Source organism: Podarcis raffonei, chromosome 5, assembly GCF_027172205.1.
Source record: "Podarcis raffonei isolate rPodRaf1 chromosome 5, rPodRaf1.pri, whole genome shotgun sequence".
In the NCBI taxonomy this organism is placed as follows: domain Eukaryota; kingdom Metazoa; phylum Chordata; class Lepidosauria; order Squamata; family Lacertidae; genus Podarcis; species Podarcis raffonei.
Window position 1 is genome coordinate 52,182,965 of NC_070606.1, and position 26,126 is coordinate 52,209,090.

General features: G+C 38.8%; 1 protein-coding gene across 3 annotated transcripts in view; it reads right to left on the minus strand.

The window, feature by feature from the left end:
• Nucleotides 1–9,942: 9,942 nt before the first annotated feature.
• NHLRC2 (NHL repeat containing 2) overlaps nucleotides 9,943–26,126 on the minus strand; it is a 34,364-nt gene continuing 18,180 nt past the window's right edge. For all 3 annotated transcript variants that reach the window (XM_053389156.1, XM_053389153.1, XM_053389154.1), the window contains 6 exons: nucleotides 19,707–19,806; nucleotides 18,821–19,052; nucleotides 18,343–18,465; nucleotides 15,765–15,974; nucleotides 13,260–13,485; nucleotides 9,943–12,506 (listed from right to left, as the gene is read on the minus strand). In XM_053389156.1, the coding sequence (XP_053245131.1) occupies nucleotides 12,250–12,506; nucleotides 13,260–13,485; nucleotides 15,765–15,974; nucleotides 18,343–18,465; nucleotides 18,821–19,052; nucleotides 19,707–19,806 (1,148 nt within the window). In that variant the 3' untranslated portion in view covers nucleotides 9,943–12,249. The remainder of the gene's footprint in view (nucleotides 12,507–13,259; nucleotides 13,486–15,764; nucleotides 15,975–18,342; nucleotides 18,466–18,820; nucleotides 19,053–19,706; nucleotides 19,807–26,126) is intronic.

Here is a 26,126-nt window from a genome sequence, read left to right on the forward strand (position 1 = left end):
CATGCCAAGGTGAACATCCGAGTTTCTTTTGTTGTTTTTACAGAAAATAGCAACATGGCTGGACACATTTGCATACCAATTTTACAGTATGCTGATTCAGACAATTTGGTCTACAGTTTCATAATGAATATTCTGGGGAGGGCAAAGAGAACTGGAATCCTTTTTGGTGTGATGTTTACATTTATCCAAAATTAGTAAAATGTTTCTTTAAATATTGATATTTACCTTCTGCTGGGAGAGGCATATGGGGTGGAGTGGGAAGAAGCTGGGCTTGAGGAGGAGCAGACAGGGTGAGGAGGAGTAGCCAGGGGCCGGTGGTTTCCACACCCCTCTTTTAATACTCTTTTTTCCAACTGTTTACTTCCAGAGACCAAGTCTATGTATGTTTATGTATGGTGTTCTTCCTTGCTGCAAAGGACTAGGTAGTGAGCTCTGTACATTAATTGATTTATCTGAGATGTCCACCTCTAGAAACTGCAATTCTGGCCACTGGCCAAGCAACCTCCCAAATTTGATAACAAACACAAACAGCTTGCCCCAGCATCATGAACTGCTCAACGGGAGAAGGGAGGTGGGAATATTTCAATGCCTAGGAATCCCAGCTACCAATCTGTAGACCAGGTGCCTGGGATTAAGTCAGCAACTGACAAAAAGGGGAATAAAGGACAAATGTTTACATTTGCAATTACTTATATTGTTAAGTCTTGCTCCGGGCTGAATGTGCCTGAGACAGTTTTAAGCCAACCACTGTGTAAAAGATTAAGGCTAACAAAAACTACCATCCATACTGCCACAGTGCTAGAAAGGGAGAGGGCAGGTCTCCAGCTCACCACGGCTTTGAAAATAGCTAGTGGGGGGCAGCTGTATGCATAAACCTCTACCATTCTGTAACAATTATTTACCTCAGCCCTAAAGCTTAAATAGCCAACTAGTACATAAGCCAATTTCCACAACCTCTCTCCCATTTTTCCACCAGGGAAGAAAATTACAGCACAACCCTATACATTATCTCCTCAGAGGTAAGTCCAACTGAGCAGAATAAGACTTACTATTCAGTAGGTACGTATAGGATGCTGCTGTTAACTTGCCTTTATACAACAGGAGCAGAGTGGCATAAAACAGAGCACATGTGAAGGGTAAATCCTGAATATTTTTTCCCATACTTTAGGTGACAGATATTTTTTGGACAGGGCTATTTAAATATAATCATATATCTGTCAACAAATTTGACTGCTTAGAAAGAGTTCTCCCCTCATTTTGGAGAAGTGGTGGTCTGTAGCCAAGACTTTTCTAAAGCAATAGCTTTAAATAGAAACTACTTGTCTTTTTGTACAAAGTAGCTCCTTATTATTGACATTTATTATTATCACTATTGGCTTAGTAGCTTGAAAGTACCAGTTAAGAGCTCGGACCCATCGGGTGAGTGCTGAGTTACACGCTGTATGCTCACTTTAAGTCCAGAAACGACACTTCACTACTTCCCACAAAGCCCCTAATTGCTTTGTAGGGCTGTTCTCCTGCCAAGCTGTTCAAAGCAGCACAGGATACCCACAAGAGAATAGGGCTATCGGGATGCCAAAGCCAAATGAAACAAGCGGGACAAACAAAACTATTAGTGGTGTTATGCCAATGCAATACAGTGGTACCTCTGGTTAAGAACTTAATTCGTTCCGGAGGTCCATTCCATAGCTGTCAACTTTTCCCTTTTCTTGCGATGAATCCTATTCGGAATAAGGGAATTTCTCTTTTAAAAAGAGAAATGTGGACAGCTATGGTCCATTCTTAACCTGAAACTGTTCTTAACCTGAGGTACTACTTTAGTTAATGGCTGCCGCTGTGCAGTTGCCACGCGATTTCTGTTTTTTATCCTGAGGTAAAGTTCTTAACCTGGGGTACTACTTGCGGGTTAGCGGAGACTGTAACCTGAAGCGTTTCTAACCCGAGGTACCATTGTACATAGGCACGAAACGCAAGACAGGAAGGTGAGGTAAACATTTAAGGCAGGAGTTCCAAAACAGTGGCCTGTGAGCCACCATTGGTCTGCAAACTTCATTCAGGGGTCTACAACTTACTGATTTTTAATTATAGATCATTTGTTTAGAGCATGGTGCTGATAATGCCAAGGTTGCAGGTTTAATACCTGTAAAGGACAGGTGCATATTCCTGCATTGAAGGGGGTTGGACGAGATGTTCTTCAGGGTCCCTTCCAACTCTATGATTTTATGAATTGTATTTTGATTGCTTCTTTAATTTCTAATACTGTAACTTATTATAGTAATGTTGTTTGATAATGTCCTTGGGACTGTTTTGATGTGTAATTGCTTTTAATTCTACCTTTACCTTACTATGACTAAAGACTTCTAAATTATGTATATGGAAAATGTGCATCGTAATAGCAACCGGAATATTTGAATGCCAGAAATAGCTAGCAATTTATAAACTCCAAGCTGTAGGACACAGAAGGATTTGATGCACCTGTGTTATTAACTCTGCTTTCACTATGGTTCGTGCCAATCCTGTGTAATTACAGTAAAGGCTTTATTCCTGCTGAGGGCATTATCACTGTGGAGGAATAATCACAATTATTTACAGGGTGGCATTTTTGCCAAATAACAGCATTCAAAGATCTTATGCCTCAAAGAGTAAAACTCTGGCTGTGTGACTCTTTCAGGTCAATGAGAAGATATCCCTTGCTGTACCAAACATCCATCCATCTGTAAACCAAATTATGCCGTTCAGACAATACTCGAGTTTCCATCCCAGCATGGGGTGCCTATCATCCTGAGGGAATTCTGGGATGAGGTTATTATTTTATTGTAACAACAGTGTTTTTTCTGGAATACAGAATGCCATTTGGAGCCAGAGACATAAGATTTTTGGTAAGGTTATTCCAGAGCACAATTCTGAATGAGTCAAGATAAAAAAAGCACAAAAAGCCATTTAAAGGCTTTCCCATTGTACCACAGGTTTATTTCTTGTTGTATAGAGATGGTCATTGCTTAATTTTCAGGGACGTAACAAATTAAGAATTGAGACTGTGAAGCTCTTGTTTCTCCCTAATGGGTTATTGTCTGCCTCTGGCTCCCGTCTCCTCTGCCTTTCATTTCCACCCCTTTAAAATATTCTAGTTGACGGATTTGCTGAGCTCAAAAGACACAGGATAAAAATGAAATAATTTTGTAGTAAATTGGATTCTGTCCTGAGTACTGACAAAAGAACTTTGTTCTCCCAAACATACAGTATGGTTTTGAGATGTTTTGATTTCGTAAAGAACCAATTATATTTTGTTTCTCTTTTTCTTTACCAGTCTGTGTGGTTTACTTTATAGGTTTTGTGTTTGATGAATACTGTAAGCTTTTCTTCTTTTTCCTAATTGTAATTGTTTTATCCCCATCTCTAAATGTTGCGTGATGCTCTTCCATTGTTTATTTTTTTTGTTATCGAGTCCTGTATATTTTTTTATAGGGATGCGGGTAGCGCTGTGATCTAAACCACTGAGCCTGGGGCTTGCCAATCAGAAGGTTGGCGGTTCGAAACCCGCCCCAGCGGGAAGGTAAACGGCATTTCCCTGCGCTGCTCTGGTTCACCAGAAGCGGCTTAGTCATGCAGGCTACATGGCCTGGAAAAACTGTCTGCGGACAAACGTTGGCTCCCTCAGCCAGTAAAGCGAGAGGAGTGCCGCAACCCCCGAGTCGTTTGCGACTGGAATTAACTGTCAGGGGTCCTTTACCTTTTACCTGTATATTTGCCACTTTATACTTCTTGTAAAACGGCATGTATTTTAGGTTTCATGTCACTGAAAAGTACAAGGTGGGATCTAAAGTTTATATGTAGCTCTCCATGAATGAGCTGCAAACCTTATCACCAAATGGCCCACAGTGGTAGCGAATCAGACCTTGCATGGATTCTTTGTGTGTAGACTCAGCCTCTAGGGAGCTCTTTAGCATTTCAAACTAAATATTGCTAGTAGTTCTGCATTCCTCAACAATCTTGACAAGCGAAAGATTAAGCAACTGGTTTTAAAAAATCTAACTGTAGAGAGAAACATCGATAGATGCTTGGGGGGCCAAAACCTGGAAAGATACTCTTTCAATTGAACTCTGTATTGCTTATGAAATTGCTAAACTGGTGACTTAATCCCACCCCTTTGGGATGCATCAACTTGTTTACTTCTGAACACTCAACAGAGAGACAGAAATGGCAGATTTCTCCTCTCATTTGGGACTCTTAATCCCCTTAATTTGTTTGCCTAAATTTTAGATGGCCAAGGAGCTGCGATAAACATAAGGATCTCCTAATCTCCTGGCCCAGTATTTACCTACCAAGATAAGAGGAAAGACCCTATAAACATCAAACCTGAACAGTGACTGAAAGCGGCATGTGCTTTAAAAAATATTCAGAAAATCTTTCTGGTATTTTGTTGGATAGAAGTTAGCTTTGCTCAGGAAGGAACCATGAAGAAGCTGCAGAATTTTAATAGGTTAGAGGTTTAGAAAAAATCCCAGTTTTACCTAATTTAATGCCTTCCACAGTAAAGTTGTATCTCCCTCCCAAAAAATGGACTTCAAATCTAAGTGTTTATTGTAGCATGCCATTCTGGCATTTGTGAAATGTTTTCAAATACTGTGGTACATTTTTTTCATATATGGGATACGGGGACAGATCTAAATTAAGCAGCACAAAATAGTATTGCAATTAGTCTTGGGAGTGTATATATCATGAAGCGTTTCTGTTTGGTAATGACAGAGGAATCTAGAGACTGGTGGATATTACATTTCCTGGGCAGATAATCAATTTTTCTCTTGCATCGCAGTTTGAAATTGTGATTTGCATGTAAAACGATTTACTTGGCAGATTGCTGACTAACCACAAGTTTTATAAATGTTTTTAATTCTGATAATCCTTCACTTTAAGATTGCTACATCTTACATGAAACACAGAATCCAAGTATTGCAATGCCTTGCCCCTGCTTTCAGTCCACTCATGCCATTTTGAATTGTGCTCAAAATCTGCCTTACAGGCAATATTCAGCTGTTCTAGTTCTGCTAAATTTTCCTCATGAGTGCAACAAGAGGATTTAAAAGGAGTAAGGATATTGATAAGCACTCATTTCATAATGGGGAAGCTGTCCTTGATAGAAAATGGACATTCAGATAAGATGACGGATGGATCTGTACTGTGGAGTTCAAAATCAATGCAATTTAAAATAAAATAAAATACATTCACCTCATCACTATTATAAGGAGTGTCCTTCATGTTTACATTTGTATGTATAGTTAACACAGCTGAGTCTACCTTTCTCTGGCTTTTTCGGTGTTATCTAATTTGCTTTAGATTTTTACGATTATCTGTACTAGTTTTAGAAAATAATTAGTAAATGTATTACTGGTGGGCTGTAGAAACATGAGAGGCTCCAAGCTGCCTGATTAATGCAAGCATTTACAAATGCTCAGTTATTTTACATGTTTAAAGTGCCCCACAGATATCGTGATAACAATCCAAGTAGGAGAGTAAGAGGCACCCCATATCGGCTAAGACTGAGAGAGGCTGGTTTGCCCAAGGGGATGTGCTGAGATTTGATTAAGGGATTTTCAGTGTACAACTAAAAATAAATAGACTCACACCTTCAACACTGGACAACTTCCTAGGCTTCTCTTGCATTTAAGGCTGTAATTCTGTATCTAGCCGTGAATCTCACTGGACTCAGTCAGCCTTACTTCTGAGAAAATATGCATAGGAATTGCACTGTAAGTGAACATATAGGGAGTACTGTTGATAGCAGGACACTTCCACTAGGTTTGATAAGATGCATCTAGAAGTTATACATATGTACGTTTACAGGGTATCATTCCCTGAATGCAAAAAAGGTGAATTCTAGTATATTTGAGGAGAACAGTAAACCCAAGCATCTATGGAAAATGAACAATTTTGTGCCAACCAAAAACAGATGACCAGTAAGCTCCAGCCCCCAATGGCAAGAACCACCAAGAAACCTGCTGTACCTGTAACTGGGTGTGGAGTGCAGCTGAATGGAACACAGCTGTGGGCAGCCTAAGGGAGGACCACTCACCTTGGTGCTTGCCCATAAAGATGCAAGCCCTGCCATGAGACAGGAAAGCAGCTGTAGGTGAAGAGGACAGAAGGAGTTCCTCTTCCCATCTTTTGGAACTCCCCCCCCCCCCGGTCCACACACCATGTTATTGTTGCTGTTGCATGTGTAAGCTGCCCCGTGATATTCGGATGATGGGCGGTATAGAAATTTAATAAGACATTTTAGAATGATTAACCATAAAAAAAACAACACCTACATACAAATTGTGCTTCTAGGTATTTCTCCCCCCCCCCCACTCTCATTTATTTTTTTTAAAAAGTTCTTTACATAGCTTTTCCATTTCTCCTTGATTTATACATTTTCAAGTAATGATGCTCATACATTAATAGGCTGCATGGATCAGAAACTATATTTGTGAAAATGGGTGCCATGTGTGCAGCCCTTGTGGTGGGCTGAGAATGTAAACAGTTCACATTACCAAACTATTATATGCAAACACAGCACCAGTCAAATGCACTCAATACACTTTTGCGGTACTGATAAGTTCTTTGGGACTTAGCAAACTGAACCAAGGCTCCTTGTACCTCAAACAGGTGGTCTAATTGTTGCTGAGGGGACATGAGAATGTCTGCAATTGGAAAATCCACCGCCATGTACATATTTCTCTGGATTGGGCCCATTTAATACATTTTTCCAATGTTTGTTATTTATTTTTTAACGTTTTTTTATTTACATACAAAAGAGAAATATAATAACAGAACAAAAAATTGGAATTATAATAAAACACTCAAACAGTTTTAGTTCTTGGTTTTATTATATAGTTTAATATAGCTTTTCTATTATTAACTATCTTTGTTGTAAAATAATTACCACATATTTCAAACATATTACTTTGACACTGTTCTTTTTATATAAATTTAAAAGATCGCAACCCTTATTGCAGAGATTACATTTCCAAAGGCACATTCGACAGTTCACTTAAATATATTCTGGGATTAACTCTGAACCATAGAATCATAAAGTTGTAGTGCTAGAAGGTACACCAAGAGTCATCTAGTCCAACCCTCTGCAATGAGGAATTTCAACTGGAATGTTCCATGTTAGCAAAAGATGATCTGTTGCTCTGTGTGCATCTCCTCAGTACAATTCAAACCTGACTCTGACAAAAGCTGAAAGAATCTTGCACTCCTTTGAGAAATTTATCAGATATATTCGAGGAAGAGGAAGTAATAAAGCATCTTGAAGTGAGGCAAATTAAAATCTAGAAATATCGGGAAAGTAGGTTCTCTATACCCTAGCAGCGCTAGCTGTAGGAAGCTTGATTTGTTTCAGGTAGTAGAAAATATAACTCCTACAACTGAAACCAACAGGACCTGTTAACGTTCACAACTCACTAAAGTACCAGCAACAGTGGGCAGCTTTTAAATCTGAATATAATTTAAATCTAAAAATAAAACAATCTAAATTTAAAATAAAATCACTATACATAAGTTATCTGTGCCCCATGGATCCCAAAGTTCTTAGTATCAAAGCTTCAAAAAAAATTTGGTTAATATTCACATTTTATTGAAAATATTTAAACAAGATAAAGTGAAGAAATAAAAAAGGAAACAAAAACTGCATATGAAGTACAAAAAGTGAGAAGTTGAAAATGTGATGGGATGTTAAAAGCCCTTTAATTGCAATATATCGCATACAGAATTAAACTGCATTAGCTCAAACACACATTATGCTTGTGATTAAGTCACTATAAGAAGAGAATATCTTCTTGTGCATCAGAATAATCATGAAAAAGCAGGAGCAAGACAAACAAATCAATTACAGTAAAACAACAGTTCAAGATGTTCACTGTGAGGTTAAATCGTATTTCCCCCCTTCATCTTACATAATTTTCTGCCTTCTGGAATATGACTTTCAATTTGAGATTTTCTGCTAATGCATATGCTAGTAAAACACAAAAACAAAATCAGTTCCAGACCTATCTTAATTAAGGACCTCAGCCAGTTTATTTTGATTCAGCTTACTCTAGTTTAATGGAAAGTTAAGTAAGTTAAAGGAAAGCTATCAATTTTACTTCCTCTTCTGTAGCAACAAAACTATATTTTCATTTTATGTCATTTATCTGACAAAGTCTAGGTGTCTTGAAAGAGTTTAAATGTCTTAATAAAACAAACCCACATAAAACTGGACTAGACCTTCAAACTATACTTCTAGTCAACTCTGTTAACAAATGAAAATTATAGAGAGATAAACAGAAAACACACACAAATAGGATGTCCCAAAGTGAAAAACAGCTTAAGTGATGAGTGGCATTTTTTAAGCACCTGCATAGTTGCTTATTGATTTAGCATAAGTTTAGCATAAGGTGAACAACCTGCAGTGAGCCTCAGGTTCATGTGCTCCCCCCATGATCTCCAGGATGATCATGAGATCAAAAGCTTCTATTTCCAATTTCAATCAGATAGTGTAGCAGGTTGTCCAAACCATAAATCTGCTTAATGTAAACTACTGTTTGCTTAAGCCAGCCAGCTTCATAAACTATGGTTTTAAAACAAGTTGCGGTTAATCTAAGCCAGAAGCAAAAGCTTCTGAATTCCTGCTCATGGCCACTGCAGAAGAGGAGGGGAATATGTGATCCTGAGGCTCACTGTGGTTCATTCTCATCACATTAAGCTATGGTACGCCATGATGTTGGAACCAGGCCAACATGAACCTGTTTATTCAGTTTTATGTCAAGGAGAAGCTAAAATAGGAGGGTGGGGAATAACAGCTCAGCAACACACATTTTATTGATTTTGTTTCAGTATAATGTTCTGAGGCTGACAGAGTATTTGTACAAGTGTACTGCCATTTTTTTACTGCTTTACTCATAGTGGTAGTGCACTGATAGTGCACAAGGCTATCAGTGTGGTAGGTAGATACAATTCAGGAAATCCCCCCCCCTTTTGCTCTAGGGCTTTTCGCTGGACAATCATTCTGACATGTTTAAAATCGGTATGCCATCAAAGAGGTAAAAGAAATAATCAATAAACTACACTTACACAAACATTCCAAGCTGGAGTCCTTACTTTTCTAAGATTTGACAAGTGACTGCCAGCCTTTGAAAATGTTTAGACCACAACAACTGCAAGGTCAATGTTGAAAGCTACTTGATCAGAAAGAAAGTGGTTGAAAAATATAGCTGGTTTTGCAATGTGGGGGAATGGTATGAAGGCTGAAATCCTATATTTACTTACCTTGGAATATCTCCGTTGAACTTACTTCTGAAAAGACCTGTATAGCATAGTACCCTGGTGTCTGGTTTAGGAATAGCCAATGTAGTGCCTTCCAGCTGCTGTTGGACTTCCAACTCCCATCAGCCCCAGCCAACATTGATGAAGGTCAGAAATGATTTGAGTTGTAATCAAATCCAGAAGGAATCACTTTAGTGACTACTTAAAGTGGCCTACTTAAACTGGTTTTTCAAAAGTGTTAGCGATGCAGCCACCTTGCTGCAACTGAACAAGTCCGGAATGCTTATGTAAAGGTCACCTGGAAACCACATGTATCCCATCTTGAGTTCTATGATGGAAGCAAGGCTAGATATAAATGTATTAACTTAATATTAATAACTACTAAATTATATTCTGAATCCATTCTATACCACTAATTTAAAATTATTTTCCACACTCTAAACTAAGTCTCCAATCAAATGCAGTAAAATAAATATAAGTAAACTTAAGAAGATAATGCAACATTTGGCCTTTTTGTAGAAAGCAAATGGCAAATTATCACCTACCCTTAATGGCTTTTATACAAAAGCAATAAATTCACCTTTACTCATAAAAAAGAGGCAAACTAACATTGAGTCCAGAATAAAGTTATTTTTAGATTCTACTAATAACTTAAAAAAAAAAAAGGTTTGAATAAGAAGATTTGGCTTCTATGAGCATGTACTCACAATCATATACAAGGACATCTGGCTGTTAACCTATATTAGCCTCTCGGTTTGAAAAAGTTTATAAAACAGCAGACATTTAAAAAGCTCCAGTGCAGCTTGTTAGTCCCTAAACATAGATGTATATAAAATAGATACTGAGAGATTAAACACAAAATTCAAGTCTAGATTTTAAATACTGCAGTGCACATATGTTGCATTTCAATAATCCTAATTCTACTGATAGCCAACAAAAGCTTTGTTGCAGATACACAGAATTGCTTAAATCAATATTTTTAGTATCCTGTCCACTGGGAATGGACAGAGCCCATTAATTTCCTGAGCTAAGAGAACAGTTTGACTTAGTGGAGAGTTCTTTGAAAAACAGAAATCTTTTTTAAACCTAGTGATTGAAAACGTGTGAACTGGTTCCTGGATTTTAGTCAACAAAGAATTAAAAAGAGCATTGTAAAAAGGCAGAAAAAATTACATTATTAAAAAAATGAATTACTAATCACTTGCCCTTGTCTTGTCACTCTGGAATAGAGCATTTTTCTCTCTGTATTAAAAAAGCTTTCAAAAAGCAAAGAAAATTCTGTATCTATTATTTTTTTGTCACATGCATGAACTTACTTAAGAGTTCCGAAACCTGGCCTGAATGATAGGCCAGGAAGGCTGCTGAACTATTCAATTTTTAGACAGTGCTGGAAGGAATACTGTTATTTTTGGTATTAGAGTGACCTTTTAACTCTCTGCTATGCTGGCAAGTGATTGTGAAGAGGAAAAAAAGCCATACCACACCATATGGTTTCTCCTTCAAACACAAACATTAGACAATTCTTCAGCAACATCTTAAGATAGTTTTAGAGAAGGAAAAGTCTCAGACCAGTATTCTAGCAATTTAACTTCCGAGTGTTAGTGAAGCTGTGAAGTAGTTCAGAAGAATGGTCATTACAATTAACATGCTGCTCCAAGTATATTAAATATGATTTTTCATAGCTTTTGCACAGGAAGATATGCCACTTTGGTGCACATCATTGTGCATATGTGTATCCAGATCTGTCTCTTCAAACATATATAAGATGCTTATTTTGAAAAGCCTTTTACAATTGTGTTTATTCGGGTTTAACATTTTTGCTTTTCTTTATGTAAGGCTGGTGGCAACCAAATGCAAAGATTATTGATTTACTTCCACTGAGCTTTGTGTTAAATCCATCATAGACTCCAGCAACTAGTAATTTTGGTGAACAATGATTTTAATGGCCTCTTGGAAGAACTTGAGTATTATTAACAAATCAATGATAACGATGCCCCAAGACTTTCAAAGTAACATATAAATCTAAGTGATGCTATCAAAAACTCAAATGCCTTTTGTAAAGCATAATGGTGCTAAGGAAACATGAATAAAGCTTTGAATAAAGTCTGGCATAGATACAAAGTGTGGTCAATGTCCATTTGGTTTTAACACAGCACTGCCAAAAATCTGAACAAGAAATCTTAATATTAGGAAATAATAAAATAATTAGCCTAAAATAATTAAATACTGAAGTTTTCACCATTATATGTGAATAGACATGGCAGTTAGCGAAAAAATACAGAATGCCACTGCTAAATAGATAGGTAATAGAAAACAAACATGGACCTCTCATAAATTGTTATCAAGAAAACATAAGGCATAAGTTAGTTTTATATAACTGAGATTATTTGCATAAAAAATAAGCCTAGCTCACTTTAGGATCATTTCAGAATACACCAGTTCCTTAAATACAAAATATTATGGGGAAAACATAGTGTTTTTAATCGAGAAAAATATATATCCACATTTCAACCATTTATTCCAGGAGAAAAATACACTTAGGCTTTTGTTTAGCTCCAAATGAATCCGACCATACTTAATAGCAAATTTCTTATATGATATTACAGTATTGGATTCCTTGTTAAGATTATCCACTATTCACACAATGACCCAAACCCACTTCTGCATTTATTGCTTATGCTGCAAGAAATAAAGGACTAGAATTTTATTACACTTTGCATGATTCAGCACAATGCATTTCTACTTCATCTGATCACACTTATCAGAGTTATTTTCCACAAGCTTTCAAGGTGAACTTGGCACCAAACTACATGTCTAAATTTGTTACACTCTGCTGGTAGACCAGAAGTGAAAAGGTGGGGGAAGGGGAAAATCGCAAATCAACAAACAATTTATTCCTGTTTTAAAAGTAGGCAGTAGTAAATAAAACATAAATAAGTGGTTTTTTTGTTTGCTTTGGCTTAGTTAAAATGCATATATAAGCTCAATCAGAGATGTTCTACCTTGGCTTGAATTAGCTATGTGGAAAGTCTGGTTGAATGAGACTCCTTTCATCATGCAGGCACTGCTGTCCTTGCTACAGTAATAGAGGCACGCTTTGATTGACAGTACAACTTCAGATGATAGGCAGTTCATGGGTATTCGCAATGGGATTATAGGCTGTTTACAAATGTCCTCAATTTCTCCGTATGTGTCCTGTTCATGAAGCAGCCATTCACTGCCTAGAAAAAAAGGTATCCCGTCACTATGTTAAGAGTTTTATCTTAATTTGAATTATGTATTTTCTTCTTTTGTGAATCCTCAATCATAAAATAATATTTTGGTAAGCAAAATATGTGGGCTGGGATTCAAAGAATCAAGAACAGAAGGGAAGAACGCACCAGTGCTGTTCTTTTGCACACTTTTTGCAATGCAATATGAGAACATATAAGGGATTGTGTTACAGTATAAGAAACAGTGAATATGGAAAAGATGGGCTGTGGGGTATAAACCCTAATGGTCCATAAATAAGTCTTTATAATGAGCCTGTACAAAGTCTTACACAAGAATTTAAGCAAATCTAGAAACTTCCCCAGATCTAGGGTCACCTTCCTCACCCAGTGCTCTTCTGCTTTGTCAAAAATGTGTTTTTTTTAGAGTGGGAGAAACTTTCTGCTAGCAGAAGGGCACCAGTCCTAAACTGGCAATTTATCTGAAACATTAGAAGATAACATTATAGCCCATAACAATTCTGATGATGAAACTACAGCGATTTCATCTTGAATGAAAGCAAATAGGTCTGATCAGAATCTGGTTTTATCCAATAGGTATGGGATCTTTTTACGTTAAATCTACAAAACAGAAAAGCTACATAGTGATTTACCTTTTTGACATAGCCTACTGATTTCAAAATAAATGTACTGTGACAGCTTGGCTAAAAGAGCATTAAAAAACTCAACAGATATTTACACTAAAAAGCAACTGAGGCCCCTTACCTTCTGATGTGAGAAACCATGAACTGGGCGCTTCTTCTGTCAATTTGGTATTTGGAGGAAGGCTGAGTTTCAGTGCAAATTGAAGTGCCTGGCCAGGGCTCACAGTCAGTGAAGGAAGCTGAAGATTTGGAGCAGATTTAGGCAGCTTTGGTAATTTTGTCTTATCAGTCTTTTGCACAGATGGACCATCCTGAATGTCTCCGGTGTTGGCATTCTGGAGAGGTAGCTATCAAAGAAACAGAAAGGAAAGTTCATTTGTTTTGAAGTATAATGTCATATTCTAAGACTTGGAAAAGTCACAGCCAACAGTTTGATATTGTTACTGTATAGAAAATATAATAATATTATTATATACTGTGAAATCTACCAAACTTCCTTAGGCTTGATCCCTTATTTCAGAGAACCAAGGCCAAGAACAGGCACCACACTCCATTACAGTGCCTGGGGAAACTTCTGATAGGCAGTGAGAATGCATAAATTGAGGTGGATTCCCAACACTATAAAGCAGCCTTTCTCAGTCTTTGGCTCCCAGATGTTGTTGGACTACAATTCCCATCATCCCTGGCTAGCAGGACCAGTGGAAAGGAGGATGGGAGCTGTAGTCCAACAACATCTGGAGGCCACCAAGATGGCTACCCATTCAAATACTGTTTTTTCTTTATCTTAAGATGACATGAACAATGTTTTAAACAAAAGCTGCTTGTTACAAATTACTATAAAGGAGATTTTACAGAATCTGGCACAATTTATACTTTTCCAGTGTATTTGTCAGCTTTCATGTCAAACAAACGAGTAAATAAATATTACTTCTCTTGGCAGTTTTGACTTGTTTAGATGCAAATGCTTTATAGTCTAAACAGATACTTAGCTCCATTAGTTCAAGAAAATTCACTTGAATTTGTTAAGGAATTTGTTAAGGAAGTATCAGTAGCAGCTGATGAGTGTCATATGGATAAAAACATTCCTTTGAATAGTTTTACCGTACAAAATTTTATTTATAAAAATATTCATAAACTACTCACTTATATATCATGACAGTGTACAACAATATATAGAGGTATATAAAACAAAACCCAAATTATCAGAAAAGTAACCCGCACAACTTGGAAAAAATACTTATATGTAAGTAAGGCAGAGTCAGAACCTGAAGGTGGCTGTAATATTGGCTATAGTTCTTTACGTGAAGTACACTGAACAGTCTTATTTGTTTATCTCCCATGTTAAAAGCTGGGTTAATTTATTTAAACCAAAGCAATTTGAAACAAGTTTGTCATTGATGCTTCTTCATATGTTTCCTAAACAATGATGGAAATCTGATAACTTTACCAGAGGATAAGGGTTGGAAACCTGATCCCCATCCTAGAAACTATGTGACAAATTCATGCCTATCAGTAATCTTGTAGGACCAGAGTTGTTGTATGGTGTTAATATCCCAGCCCTATGCAAAAGCTGGTATGTGCAAGGCCATCGAGAAATTAATGAAAGTTAAAGGTGGTAATTAAGTTTTACTCAGAGTAGACCCACTGAAAGTAATGGACCAAACATAGCATGTTCATTCATTTTAATGAGTCTACCTTGAGTAAGCCTTAACTATCACCTTATGAGTGACTAATTCTGCCTTGGACAAGCCTTATTTCTGGGTATCTGTTGTGGTGTCCAGGCTCTGGTTCCAGCCGGGTTGTACTTCCTATGAAGGCACAAGTGTGCTGCTTTGGAGTTCTGCTAGATCCAGTCTTTTCTTTTTTCTTTGAAGTGGCAAGGAGAGCTGGCAATAGTGAAGACTTTATCCTTAAGTTACTAGATTTCACTGGGAAAGTGAAGTTCTAGTCCTAGATCAAGACCATTATGAGCTGGACATGAATGTCAGTGAGAAAATGGCTTAGTTAGTAATGGGGATGGGAAGGAGCAATTCCTGAGTTCAGTATCATGAGAACTGGTGTAATTCCTATGTTTTTAGAAGAAAGCACCTGATCTGCAGGAATCTGTTAACCTACTGTGCCAAGCTCAGAGGGCCGATTTATTTGATAAATAGTTTGAAGCACTTTGCACATTTTTTTTGAGTATCTTATCTCATTTATTTTCACAAGCAGGACCTATTATTTCCATTTTACTGAGGGAGGAGGGCACAGACATCAAGCAGAGAGAATACATGGTGCTTAAGGCTGCTCTTTAGACTAAGATGAGACTTGAATCAGGTCTCCTATATCCAAGTTGAATAGTGCAATGAAAGCTGAAGTTTCTGTATCTCTGCTTACTCTAATTGAACTAGTGTCCTTTCCAACCTCTTAAAACAGATGGAACATTTATTTTAAGCCTAACAGGATATCCTTAACACAAAAGCTGTTCAGTTTGCCAGATCATTATAAAACACTATGAGAATGCATTTACTGCTATGCTTCATGCTATCTGGGCAGTAGCATTAGGATATCTGATGAAAGATGACCCAACTATAATAACTTATCCAAAGTTGAAAATCCCAGATAAAGTTCTATAAAGGTGGCTTACCAGTGAAACAATTTTGGTTTCTAAATCTAGCACTTTTATCTGATGATTGTTTGTGTCTGCAACATAGAGCAAACAACCTCCGTCTTCAACACACAGGCCTCCGGGTTCATTGAAAGTTGAGGAAGTGAAGCTGGAACCGATGACATTGCTTGCTTCTCCTGTACCTGCCAATGTAGCACAATTCTTCATCTTGGGATCTACAAATTTAATCTAGAGAAAAGCAAAGCACAAGGAACTTTGTAAATAATAAAACAGAATCGTGTACTTATTTTTACTATACTACTGATGATAAAATTCTGAAGAAAGTAAAGTAGGGAACAGTGTCACAATTAGAGAAAATGCTGCCTGCTAAGTGTCCTGCTATCACAGAGGGGGAGCTAGTATTTCCAGTACAGTGGTACCTCAGGTTAAGTACTTAATTCGTTCCGGAGGTCCGTTCTTAACCTGAAACTGTTCTTAACCTGAAGCACCACTTTAGCTAATGGGGCCTCCTGCTGCTGCCACACCGCCAGAGCACGATTTCTGTTCTCATCCTGAAGCAAAGTTCTTAACCTGAGGTACTATTTCTGGGTTAGCGGAGACTGTAACCTGAAACGTATGTAACCCGAGGTACCACTGTATCAAGAAGTGTGGTTTGTTTCACTCCCAACATACTATGATCTGTAGACAAGGTTTATTCTTGACTTACTGACTGTGGCTTGTTGGGACCAAAACAAACAACGACCCCTGGTTCAGACATAATGCTAACTCATTCATTATTGTTTCCTCTCAATATGAACAGGGAGGACCAAAACAACCAAGTCAGGCATGTTCATGGTATACCAGCAACTAACATCTACAATGAAGTGTAAACTGGGCCACTGAACAAACTTCTTGCTTGCTACGGCATTATAGGCCAGTAATAAGATATTCAAGTGTTATTTATTAGCAGTATGAGGGATTTGACATACTCATAAAGTCACTTTCTTAAGTGTTTATGAAAAAGATACTATTAATAAGTGACTCCCAAAATTTCTGCAGGAAAAGAAGTGCCAAAATGCAAGCCCTTTTCATGTTTCTTGAAGATGTGCCATTTTTTGTCAAAGCATTTTTTGTCAAAGTGCATTTGACCGTGCCAGCTATCTCTTACATGTTTTACAGGGCTCTCTGCAGCCATCATTACCGTAGATCTGGATCACCACATCAGTAATATCTACAAGTGACCCATGTTTACAATGACTCCAAAGCTTTTTATGAACATGACTAAGTACACAGCTGAAAGAGCTTGGGTTTGCATCATCAGGCAAACCTAGGGAAGAGGGAATGCAATTTTTCTGTCATCTGTGCAATTGTCCAGAACTTTCTCAGTAAACATTAGAAAAGAAATTAGCCAGCCACCTTCTACCACTCTGTCTACAGCTTTATTGCTTTTAGGTGTCATAAATCTGATTCCCGACGTTGGACTTGTCTTGGGGGTCCATATAAGCAAATAGGAATACAGCCTTAGCACCTTTATTGCCTCTCCATATACCGTATTTTTCGCACCATAGGACGCATTTTTCCCTCCTAAAAAGCAAGGGAAAATGTGTGTGCGTCCTATGGAGCGAATGCAGGCTTTCGCTGAAGCCTGGAGAGCGAGAGGGGTCGGTGCGCACCGACCCCTCTCGCTCTCCAGGCTTCAGGAAGCTATCCACTAGCCGTGGGAGACCCAGCTGTCCCACGGCTAGCGGAGTGCTGCATTAATCCTGAAGCTTGGGGCGTGCGGAGCTCAGCGCGCCCCAAGCTTCTGGGTGCCGGCAAAGTCTCCGTCTAGCGGAGACCTTGCCGGCACCCAGAAGCTTGGGGCGCGCTGAGCTCTGCACGCCCCAAGCTTCGGGATTAGCGCAGCGCTCCGCTAGCCATGTCTAGGCTGCGGATAGTAGCCTGCTTCCCGGAGCGTCGGGCGCCCTGAAAGCAGAGCGCCTGGCGCTTCGGGAACACATCCGCAGCCCAGGCAGCCCTGTGGGAGGTCCCGCAGGACTGTCTAGGCTGTGGATAGCAGCCTGCTTCCCGGAGCGTCAGGCGCCCTGAAAGCAGAGCGCCCGGCGCTTCGGGAACACATCCGCAGCGTGGGGAGCCCTGCAGGAGTTCCCCACAGGGCTCCCCACGCTGTGGATAGCAGCCTGCCGCCCGGCGGGCAGGGCGCCCTGAAGCAGAGCACCCCTCGTGCCAGGCAGACATCGGCCAGCCCCACAAGCTTGGGGGACAGCAGGGAGGCGCAGCGCCACCATCCCGCTGTTCCTCGACCTGGTTCGGTTTCCCTGACCTGCTTTTGGGGGGGAAATAAAGGGAAAAATTTTTTCCTTTATTTCCCCCCCAAAAAATTAGGTGCGTCCTATGGGACGGAGCGTCCTATGGTGCGAAAAATACGGTAATCAAAAGCATCTTCCACAAAAAAGCAGAAGCTGACAAAAAAATCAACTGTTATAACATACATAAATGAATTATAATTTGTTTTTTAACTCCAAATAACAGTTTTACTGAATATCTAAAACTTAACTTTGTAGTAAAGTTGGTGAAATGAAACTCAAGCAGTAAATAATGCACCATGCAGGCTCACCTTATGATTATAGGAATCTGCAACATAAAGGAGATTTCTTTTCTTGTCCCAGGTTACTCCTAAGGGATGCTGTAGCTTTGCATTTATTCCAGCTCCATCAATATCACCAAAGGCAAATAAATTCTTTTTTCAAAACCATATATATATATACAGAGAAAGAATTATACAATTATTAAATTGGTTCAATTATTATTATTATTTAGCGCAAATAAACTAAGATTCTTGCTGAACATGATGGATCTTCAAACTATCAATTAAAAGCACAATAAAAGCATCAGCAGTTAAAGTTATGAAGTTAACATTTTGGAATGACAGGGAAGGAGCACTACCACAGTGATCAAGTTTATATTAACAATTGCTATAATAACTTTTATAAGACATGAAGAGTCATACAAAATAAGCTTACACACCACATCCCTATTGGGCATCTTGTTAAATCAAACTTGAGTAGGAATAGGAACAAACAGCAAGAACTTACCATTGGGTCTCTTTCTCCTCCTACAAGGTGTTTCACAGCTCCATCTTTCAGAGAAATGGTGCGCAGAGTGCTGCTTTCACTGTCGGCTACAAAAAGGTAGTTCCAAGGCTCTTCAGCAGCAACAGTCAGACCAGAGGGCTGGGCAAAGCCTGCTTTATGGGGATATGCATTATTTCGGTTCTCTTCATTTCCACTCCCAGCAAACCGGAGGCAGGTTCCTTTTTTCAAGTCACTAAAGGGGAGAAATGGGCATTTCCATGGGTCCTACCTTGTTATTTGAACACGCAGCCTGTTTCCCCCGCTATATTATCACTTACTGTAAATAACTTGGACACTTAAAGGGGAAAATCTTCCTTTTTTGCTTTTTACTCATTTTGAGGTAATCAGTTTTCTTTCCTGCTTCAAATGTTTCATTGGGGAAACAAGCAGACCTTGTCCCCTTTCCCCTCTGGTTATGCCTTTCTAGGTATACTAAGTAAAAACTACTGACCAACAAATACACTTGCTTCGCTGGAAGCAAGAACATTTTATGAACCAAGTGCTGATTGATCAGAACTGTTTGGATAATGAAGTGAAAGATGGAGAAATGTAAATACAGAAAAGTACAGCAAGACGTGATGCATAATATTTATTTCATTTATATTCCATGTTCTTCTGAAGGAGCTCACGGTTCTCCTCCTCCTCTTCATTTAATCCCTACAATCCTGTTGTTAGACTGAGATGCAGTGACTGGTTCAAGGTCACCCACTGAACTTCATGGTCAAGTGAGGACTTGAACCTTCGTCTCTCAGGTCTTATTCTTATTCTCGAACCCCACCTAGTCAGTCTACACATTCCACCCACCAATTATTGACCTGGTGTTTCTAAACATAACATTCTAGCGTACCTTCCTTTTGGTAGTTTTCCACATTCTAACATGAGTGCCCAGATTTGATGTGTTCCTGCCATGGCAATCCACAGAACATCATCTTCATGAGTTGATGAAACTATAAAAAAGGATTAACATTGGATGAGCCCTTGTTGGAAGCTTTTCTCACATTTTGCATTAAAAAACAACAACCACCCAGCCCAACACTTTTCAAATATTCAGCCATTCAGTAAGATAACATAATCATACGTTGGTGTTATTGAATGTACAAGGGGGGATGGAATAAATATAAGAATGGAAGGGCAAATGGTCAAAAAAGAAGTATAAGTTTTGTTTGTAAGAGGCTCATGCTTTTCAGTCGCAAGTCGATATAAAGAAAACTGCCAAAACACAAACGAGTACACAATGGTATTTAACATTGTGGAAGATGTGAAAAATATAGAACGAAAGTTAATTTGTAAATCTGTGTGGCGTATGGTAAACACTCAGAATTCAGAAATCTTTGCAAACTCTTTGCCACACAATTATTATTATTTATTAAATTTATACCTCACCCTTCCTCCCAAAGGACACCAGGGCTGCAAACACACAAGCAACAAAACAATTCCAATATATAAAAACAATTCCAATACAGAAACCAACTGGAAATGAGCTCTCCTCAAACTCTTGTTGAAGGAGGAAGGTCTTCAGCAGGCACTGAAAAGACAACCGGGATGGCACCTAATATTCAGTGGGAAGGAATTTCAAAATAGATGTCATGACACTGTATTGGGCAGAATGGGCCTCCTGATATCTGCAGTGACTGATTGGGCATCTAAGATATGAGTCAATATTTCACTACAGAAACCTAAATGTTTATGTCACACAGGTTCAAAAGCACAAATATAGAAAGTTCTAGTCAGAAATTGCATCATCTGTCAAAGCTTGGTAAAATGTGTCATTCAATAGCAGAACTAAGAAGAAAACCACTCTTCTTAGAAGCACAATTTCCTTTTCCCTTGTGGGGTGAGTACAGGAAAAGGAAGGGAGAGAAAGTCATTATAATTTCCTCTGGAAACCTAGGTCAAAACCTCCACAGTCATTCTTGGCCAGTAAAAGCAATGACATGAGCCAATAGGACGAGATACGGAAAGAGAAATGTACTTTGTACTAACTTAATTCTGTTATGCATAACTTCAAAGTATTTAAATGCAAAAAGTTCTTCTTTTGAGTATTACACCTACAGCATCTATCTGCATTGGACAATGAAGTTCAGTATACCCAAAATATTAATCTTTGCTGGATCAATCTCAACTAAAAAAAAATCCAAATAGATTCTAAAGCCATTTCCCATTGTTTAGGCTGTATGATACATACTAATCTTCTATTGCACACCTCTATTAAGATCCTGAACTTCTATCTTACAAAGATCCAATAAGCATTTATAAAGAACAGTTATGGGTTCAGGATCCTTCCTTTCCTGAACAACACAGGATTTCCCCCTGAAAGGTGATGAACACATTTATTTATAATAATGCTTCATTTGAAAGCAGAGTGCATTCTGGTGGACACTTTTAGGAACTAACATTTGGGCTTGATAACTGAAAGACGTTATCAAGTGCAGCAATCCTATGTACCCTGGCTTGAAAATACAGTCCACTAAAAATCAGCACGGCTTTTTTTTCCAAATAAAACATGCGTAAAGATTGAGATGTCAGTGTATTTTATTTTTTCTCAAATTTTATTGATGCAAACTTTCTCTTCAAAAGGTCAGTTAGTGCTGTGGTGTCACATGCAAAAGTACAGTAGACAAATTTTATGTAAAGTAAGCATGCTTAAAATTCTATAAACATAAAAGAAAACAATTCAGTGGTTTTACTCTTTGATCACATATGGAATGCTAACGAAGATACGCTTTCCTCTTCTTCAACTCTCAGCTAATCAGGCAAAACCAGGGGTGTGCCAACAGAGAAAGATCCATAGCATTGCCAGTTTCAATTCTAACTGGCAATGCAAAGGAACGTATTTCCTTTGTGGGCACAGCGCAAGCTGTGCTTGCAGACGAACAACCTTTGTATTGCCAGCTAGAATTCAAGCTGGAGATGCAAAAGAATATTTGTGCTTAAAGCAAGCCTTGCTTTGTGGGGTAGGTAAGAGACATGGTTGCTAAGGAAAAACTGGGAGCCTTAAAAGTGCACTCCCAGCTGTTCCTTGGCAAGCAAGGCTTGCTGTAAGTGCCTATGAGCAAGTCTGCTTGGGCAGAGAATGATTGTGCTTTGGAGTTTCCGGTCAGGAACTTTGTACCACAGCCGAACCTCACCCCAAGTGGAGTTTCCTCTAAGCACTGATCAACTGACTGATCCTGACAGCAAGTCTCACTTGCTCCCAACCAATTCTTTCCCACCAACCCACTTCCTGTACAACACCTGACATCACAGGTGATGTCAGGAATGGGGCAGGTAGGCATCGTTTGGGGAAAGCGGTCTTACAGACCAAACTGGAATCTGCACTGGGCCTAATCTGATCTATGGGCCAGAGGTTTTCTATCCTTGGGCTAAACTGAATGCTCTAAATTTTTAATACAACTAGGCTACCTCAAATTATATTTTATCTTGAATGAGATTTATGGTAACAATATTATCTGCAGAAGATATTCACCTACTTGATTTCCCTGTACAGCAGGGATGGTCAATTTTCTATGAAAACGGATGCCACATTATTCCAAACAGCTGTCAGGTCTATAAAAAAGTTGGCAGTTGGAATCTGATAGGTATGCAACACGTGCACTCAGTCATAACACTGTACTGGACACAAATATGTCATTAAAAACTGCTTGAGGGGCTGTATCTAAGCCACAGACTGCCAGCTGACAATCCCCTGCTCTAGAGGAAAAACAAACAAAAGAGAGGAAGACAAACTTTCCAGTTTGCCAGTTTATAGGCATGATCTGTTCCAATTACCAATCAAAATGTCACAGGATCTTGATAAATACAATTATGAGGCTCTATAAACTAAAGGTGCCTATTTTGCACAATGGGAGATATTTGCGATCTTTACAGAGATTAAAAAAGCAAAGTTGCCCCCTTTTTTGTAAGCACTACACTCAATACAACACAAAGCTGCCCAGTATTTCATTATTTTATAGCACAACGTAGGATTGCAGTACGTGCTATTCTTCTACCAGTGGCTTTAAAATAAAATAAAAATACTGTCATGCAGTCAACATGGGCTGTCCTTGCAACTCCTGTTGGTTGTTATTGGTGAACAATATATTACCATACATGCAGGTCCCACTTTCTGAACACTTGCTATGCGAAAGTTCACTAATCCAAGCCTCATTATATGCATGGCAGATTCAGATATCTGAACAGCCAGAGTCCACACAAAATTTTGTTATTATTTTGTGCTTTGCTGGTTGGTGGCAGCCGTTTATGGCCAGAAACCATAAAGGGAGGGAGTGGGGAGATTGGACAAATTAGGGAACAGAAGAGCTGGACTGTAGGGATATCGCGGAGTGGGCAGTGAGGTCCGGAGGGAGCACACTCCCCACCAGCAGGCAGCCACAGTCTGCCTGCATGCGTGACCCTGTGGTGTGGGGTACATCCCCCCCCCCAGACAAGCCACAGCTGTCTGGAACATCATTCCCTTGGTCTAACCTTTTGCGGTCTCAGTAGTCGGCGGTGTCCTGTCTGTAACCTTTGTCCCTGAGACCTTTTGTCTCCTTCGTCATACACTGTGCAAGGGGAAAATGACGCGGTCACAGCCCAAAATGTATTTGCCTGGCTTGCATATTTGTCTCAATAAAAGGAGGCTCCACAGGACTAGTGAGCAGCTCGCTTCAGCCCACCTGTGTGCAGCTCACATGATGATCAACTCCTGTCTTGTGCCTTCGCTTCACTGGACAAATCAGTTATTCCTTTGTCTCTACAGTGGTCCCTCTGGATACAAATTTAATTTGGTCTGGGGGTCCATGCACACACCCAAAAATCTGCATCCAGAGTCGCCGCTTCTGCGCACACACGTGGTGCAATAGAGCGCTTCTGCGCATGCAACGAAACCCGAAAAAATACTTCCGGGTTTGCCGCTTTCGCAATCTGAAGTTTACGTTACTTGAGAGTAACGTAACCCGAGGGTCTACTGTATTTTGCTGGTTGGCAGCAGTCATTTCAGGAAGAAGCCATGGAGGGAGAGGGGAGAGAGATTGGACAAATCAGAGTTTATAAATGTTTCCATTGTTTACACCTTCCTACAGCTCTCCAAATACAAATTACGGGGTATTTCTTTTCACTTATAAAAATTCTGCCCCCTCCCTGTAATTTTGGGGTTTTCTGCTGTATAGGAATTTATATCTATTGCAATATAGCACTCAGGTACAGAAAATTGTAACATATACCTGGCCTAGGAAGTGTTAAAGATAATTAAAAACATTGTTCAGATTTCTAGGCAGATTGTTAAATATGCATATCAAGATAAACAATCATTGTATTTTAGATTTTATGGAAGCATTTTAAATACAAAGTAGTCTCTTTCCATAGAAAATGGCTATGTAGTAATAAAAAATTAGTCAGATCTTCCTCTAAGAAAATTACTTTTGCAAGAGATCCTAGAAAGAGTACATTTCCTACCATATTTCCTGAGAGATTTTGGAGCAAAAAGGAGTCTTTCATGACTCAAAACAAGCATTCCATCACAAGAAGTGACGCAAGCAACATTGTAAAAAAGCAAACAGAAAACTGAAACTTGTACAGCTTTTGTCACTGAGCAAAGAAAGAAAAAGAAACTGTATTTAATATGTGCTATATTAAAGAAAGGAAGGAGGGAAAAACAATTACCATATATAGCTGTACCTCCTCAGATATTTTATAAAACACTCATTGTATTCCACAGTTCTGAACAGAGTTATGTTGAGATTCTCACTGCTTTTATAATCACATGCAGGATATGGCAAGGACTAAGGCCTTACTATACCACAACAGCCATTAATAGTCCAAAAATCCGGGAAATAATTGGCTTTGCTCAATGTCTACAAAACAAGAACTAAAATACAGAAGTATTTTATATAGTCTCCCTTAGTTTAAACAATAAGCTTATTACAAAATAGTTTCATCTGGCCCATGAGCAAGGAATGTTATTTTTTAATCTAAAGTGGACATACTGCAGATTTTTTAAAATAAAACTGATGAGCCTTATTGAAAAATCCCAGAGGAAACCAAAATATTGTACTTAAACATGTCTCTCACTATGCTAGTAGAATCCCCAGTTACACTTTACAATCCTTCTATGGATTTACCTAAAGCACTTTTACTATGAAACAGCTACCCTAATAAAAATAATAAAGTAATTCCTTCACTTTTATGCAGTTAAACTCCACATTCCAGCTAAGGAGTAGTTTCAAAGCAACAGCTTATCCTTATTAGGGAATATACATTCTCATTGCCAGTGCTGTTTGCAGTATCAAAGCATTTTATTTTTGCTTTGCGATTACAGCTGCACTGTAAAGATGAATCAACAATAAAATGCAGATAGTGATGGATTAATAGTCCTCATAACTGCATTCCTTTTACCTTTCCTGTTAAAAAAAAAGTCATTTTCATTCTAAGAATTCCAAGATAACAATTTCTCTATAAATGGATTGACTCAGGTAGGCAATATATAGGCCCAGCTTTCTCCACTATCGATAGTGTGCAGCAGCCCATCCTATTTACCATCCTAGTTACTTGGGGGTGGGGGGTCTCCCTAGTAGTCCCAACACAACAGGCCAGGGAAACAAAGGACTGACTTAGCTAGTAAACCTATGCCTAGGGCTGTATCACTTTAAACATGATGGAACGCTGCACCATACAAAACATCCCCTGACACAAAAACTAAATTTGGGGAAATGGTTATGGCTTGCAGTCTCTCTGGCACATTTCACCTGTGTGGAAATCTTTATTTTTTGAACACATATAGATAACATTCCATTAAGTGAGCCCTAACTATAATCTGAAGTTGCAAATCTGACACAGGTTGCCACCTCAAAGAGAATCGGGCTTGTTTCTCATTCTCCCATCTCTCTTGGACAACAGATATGGATCACAAACAAGGGAAACTGCAAACTGATAGTGTCTAAATAATAATAATAGCTGTCACTAACATCTCACTTTTCCTCTAGGGAACTCAAGATGCCATGTGAGGTTGTATTAGCCTCACAACACAGAGGTAGGTAGTTTAGATTGAGAGACAGTAACTTTCCCAAAGCCACTCCCTGACTTCATAGTTTAGCAGAGATTTCAAGCTGGATTTTTAAAATCCAAAGTTAGTAACAGTGACACCACACACTGACTCTCACACAGGGCTATTGGAAGAGCCAGGTATGTTTCTCTATATTCATTCTCTCCTAGAGAAAGGAACTGCCCTATAAGAGATTTCATTAAAATCTTTCAAGCGTTCAGTTTGCATCCCAAGCTATTCCTCTGTACA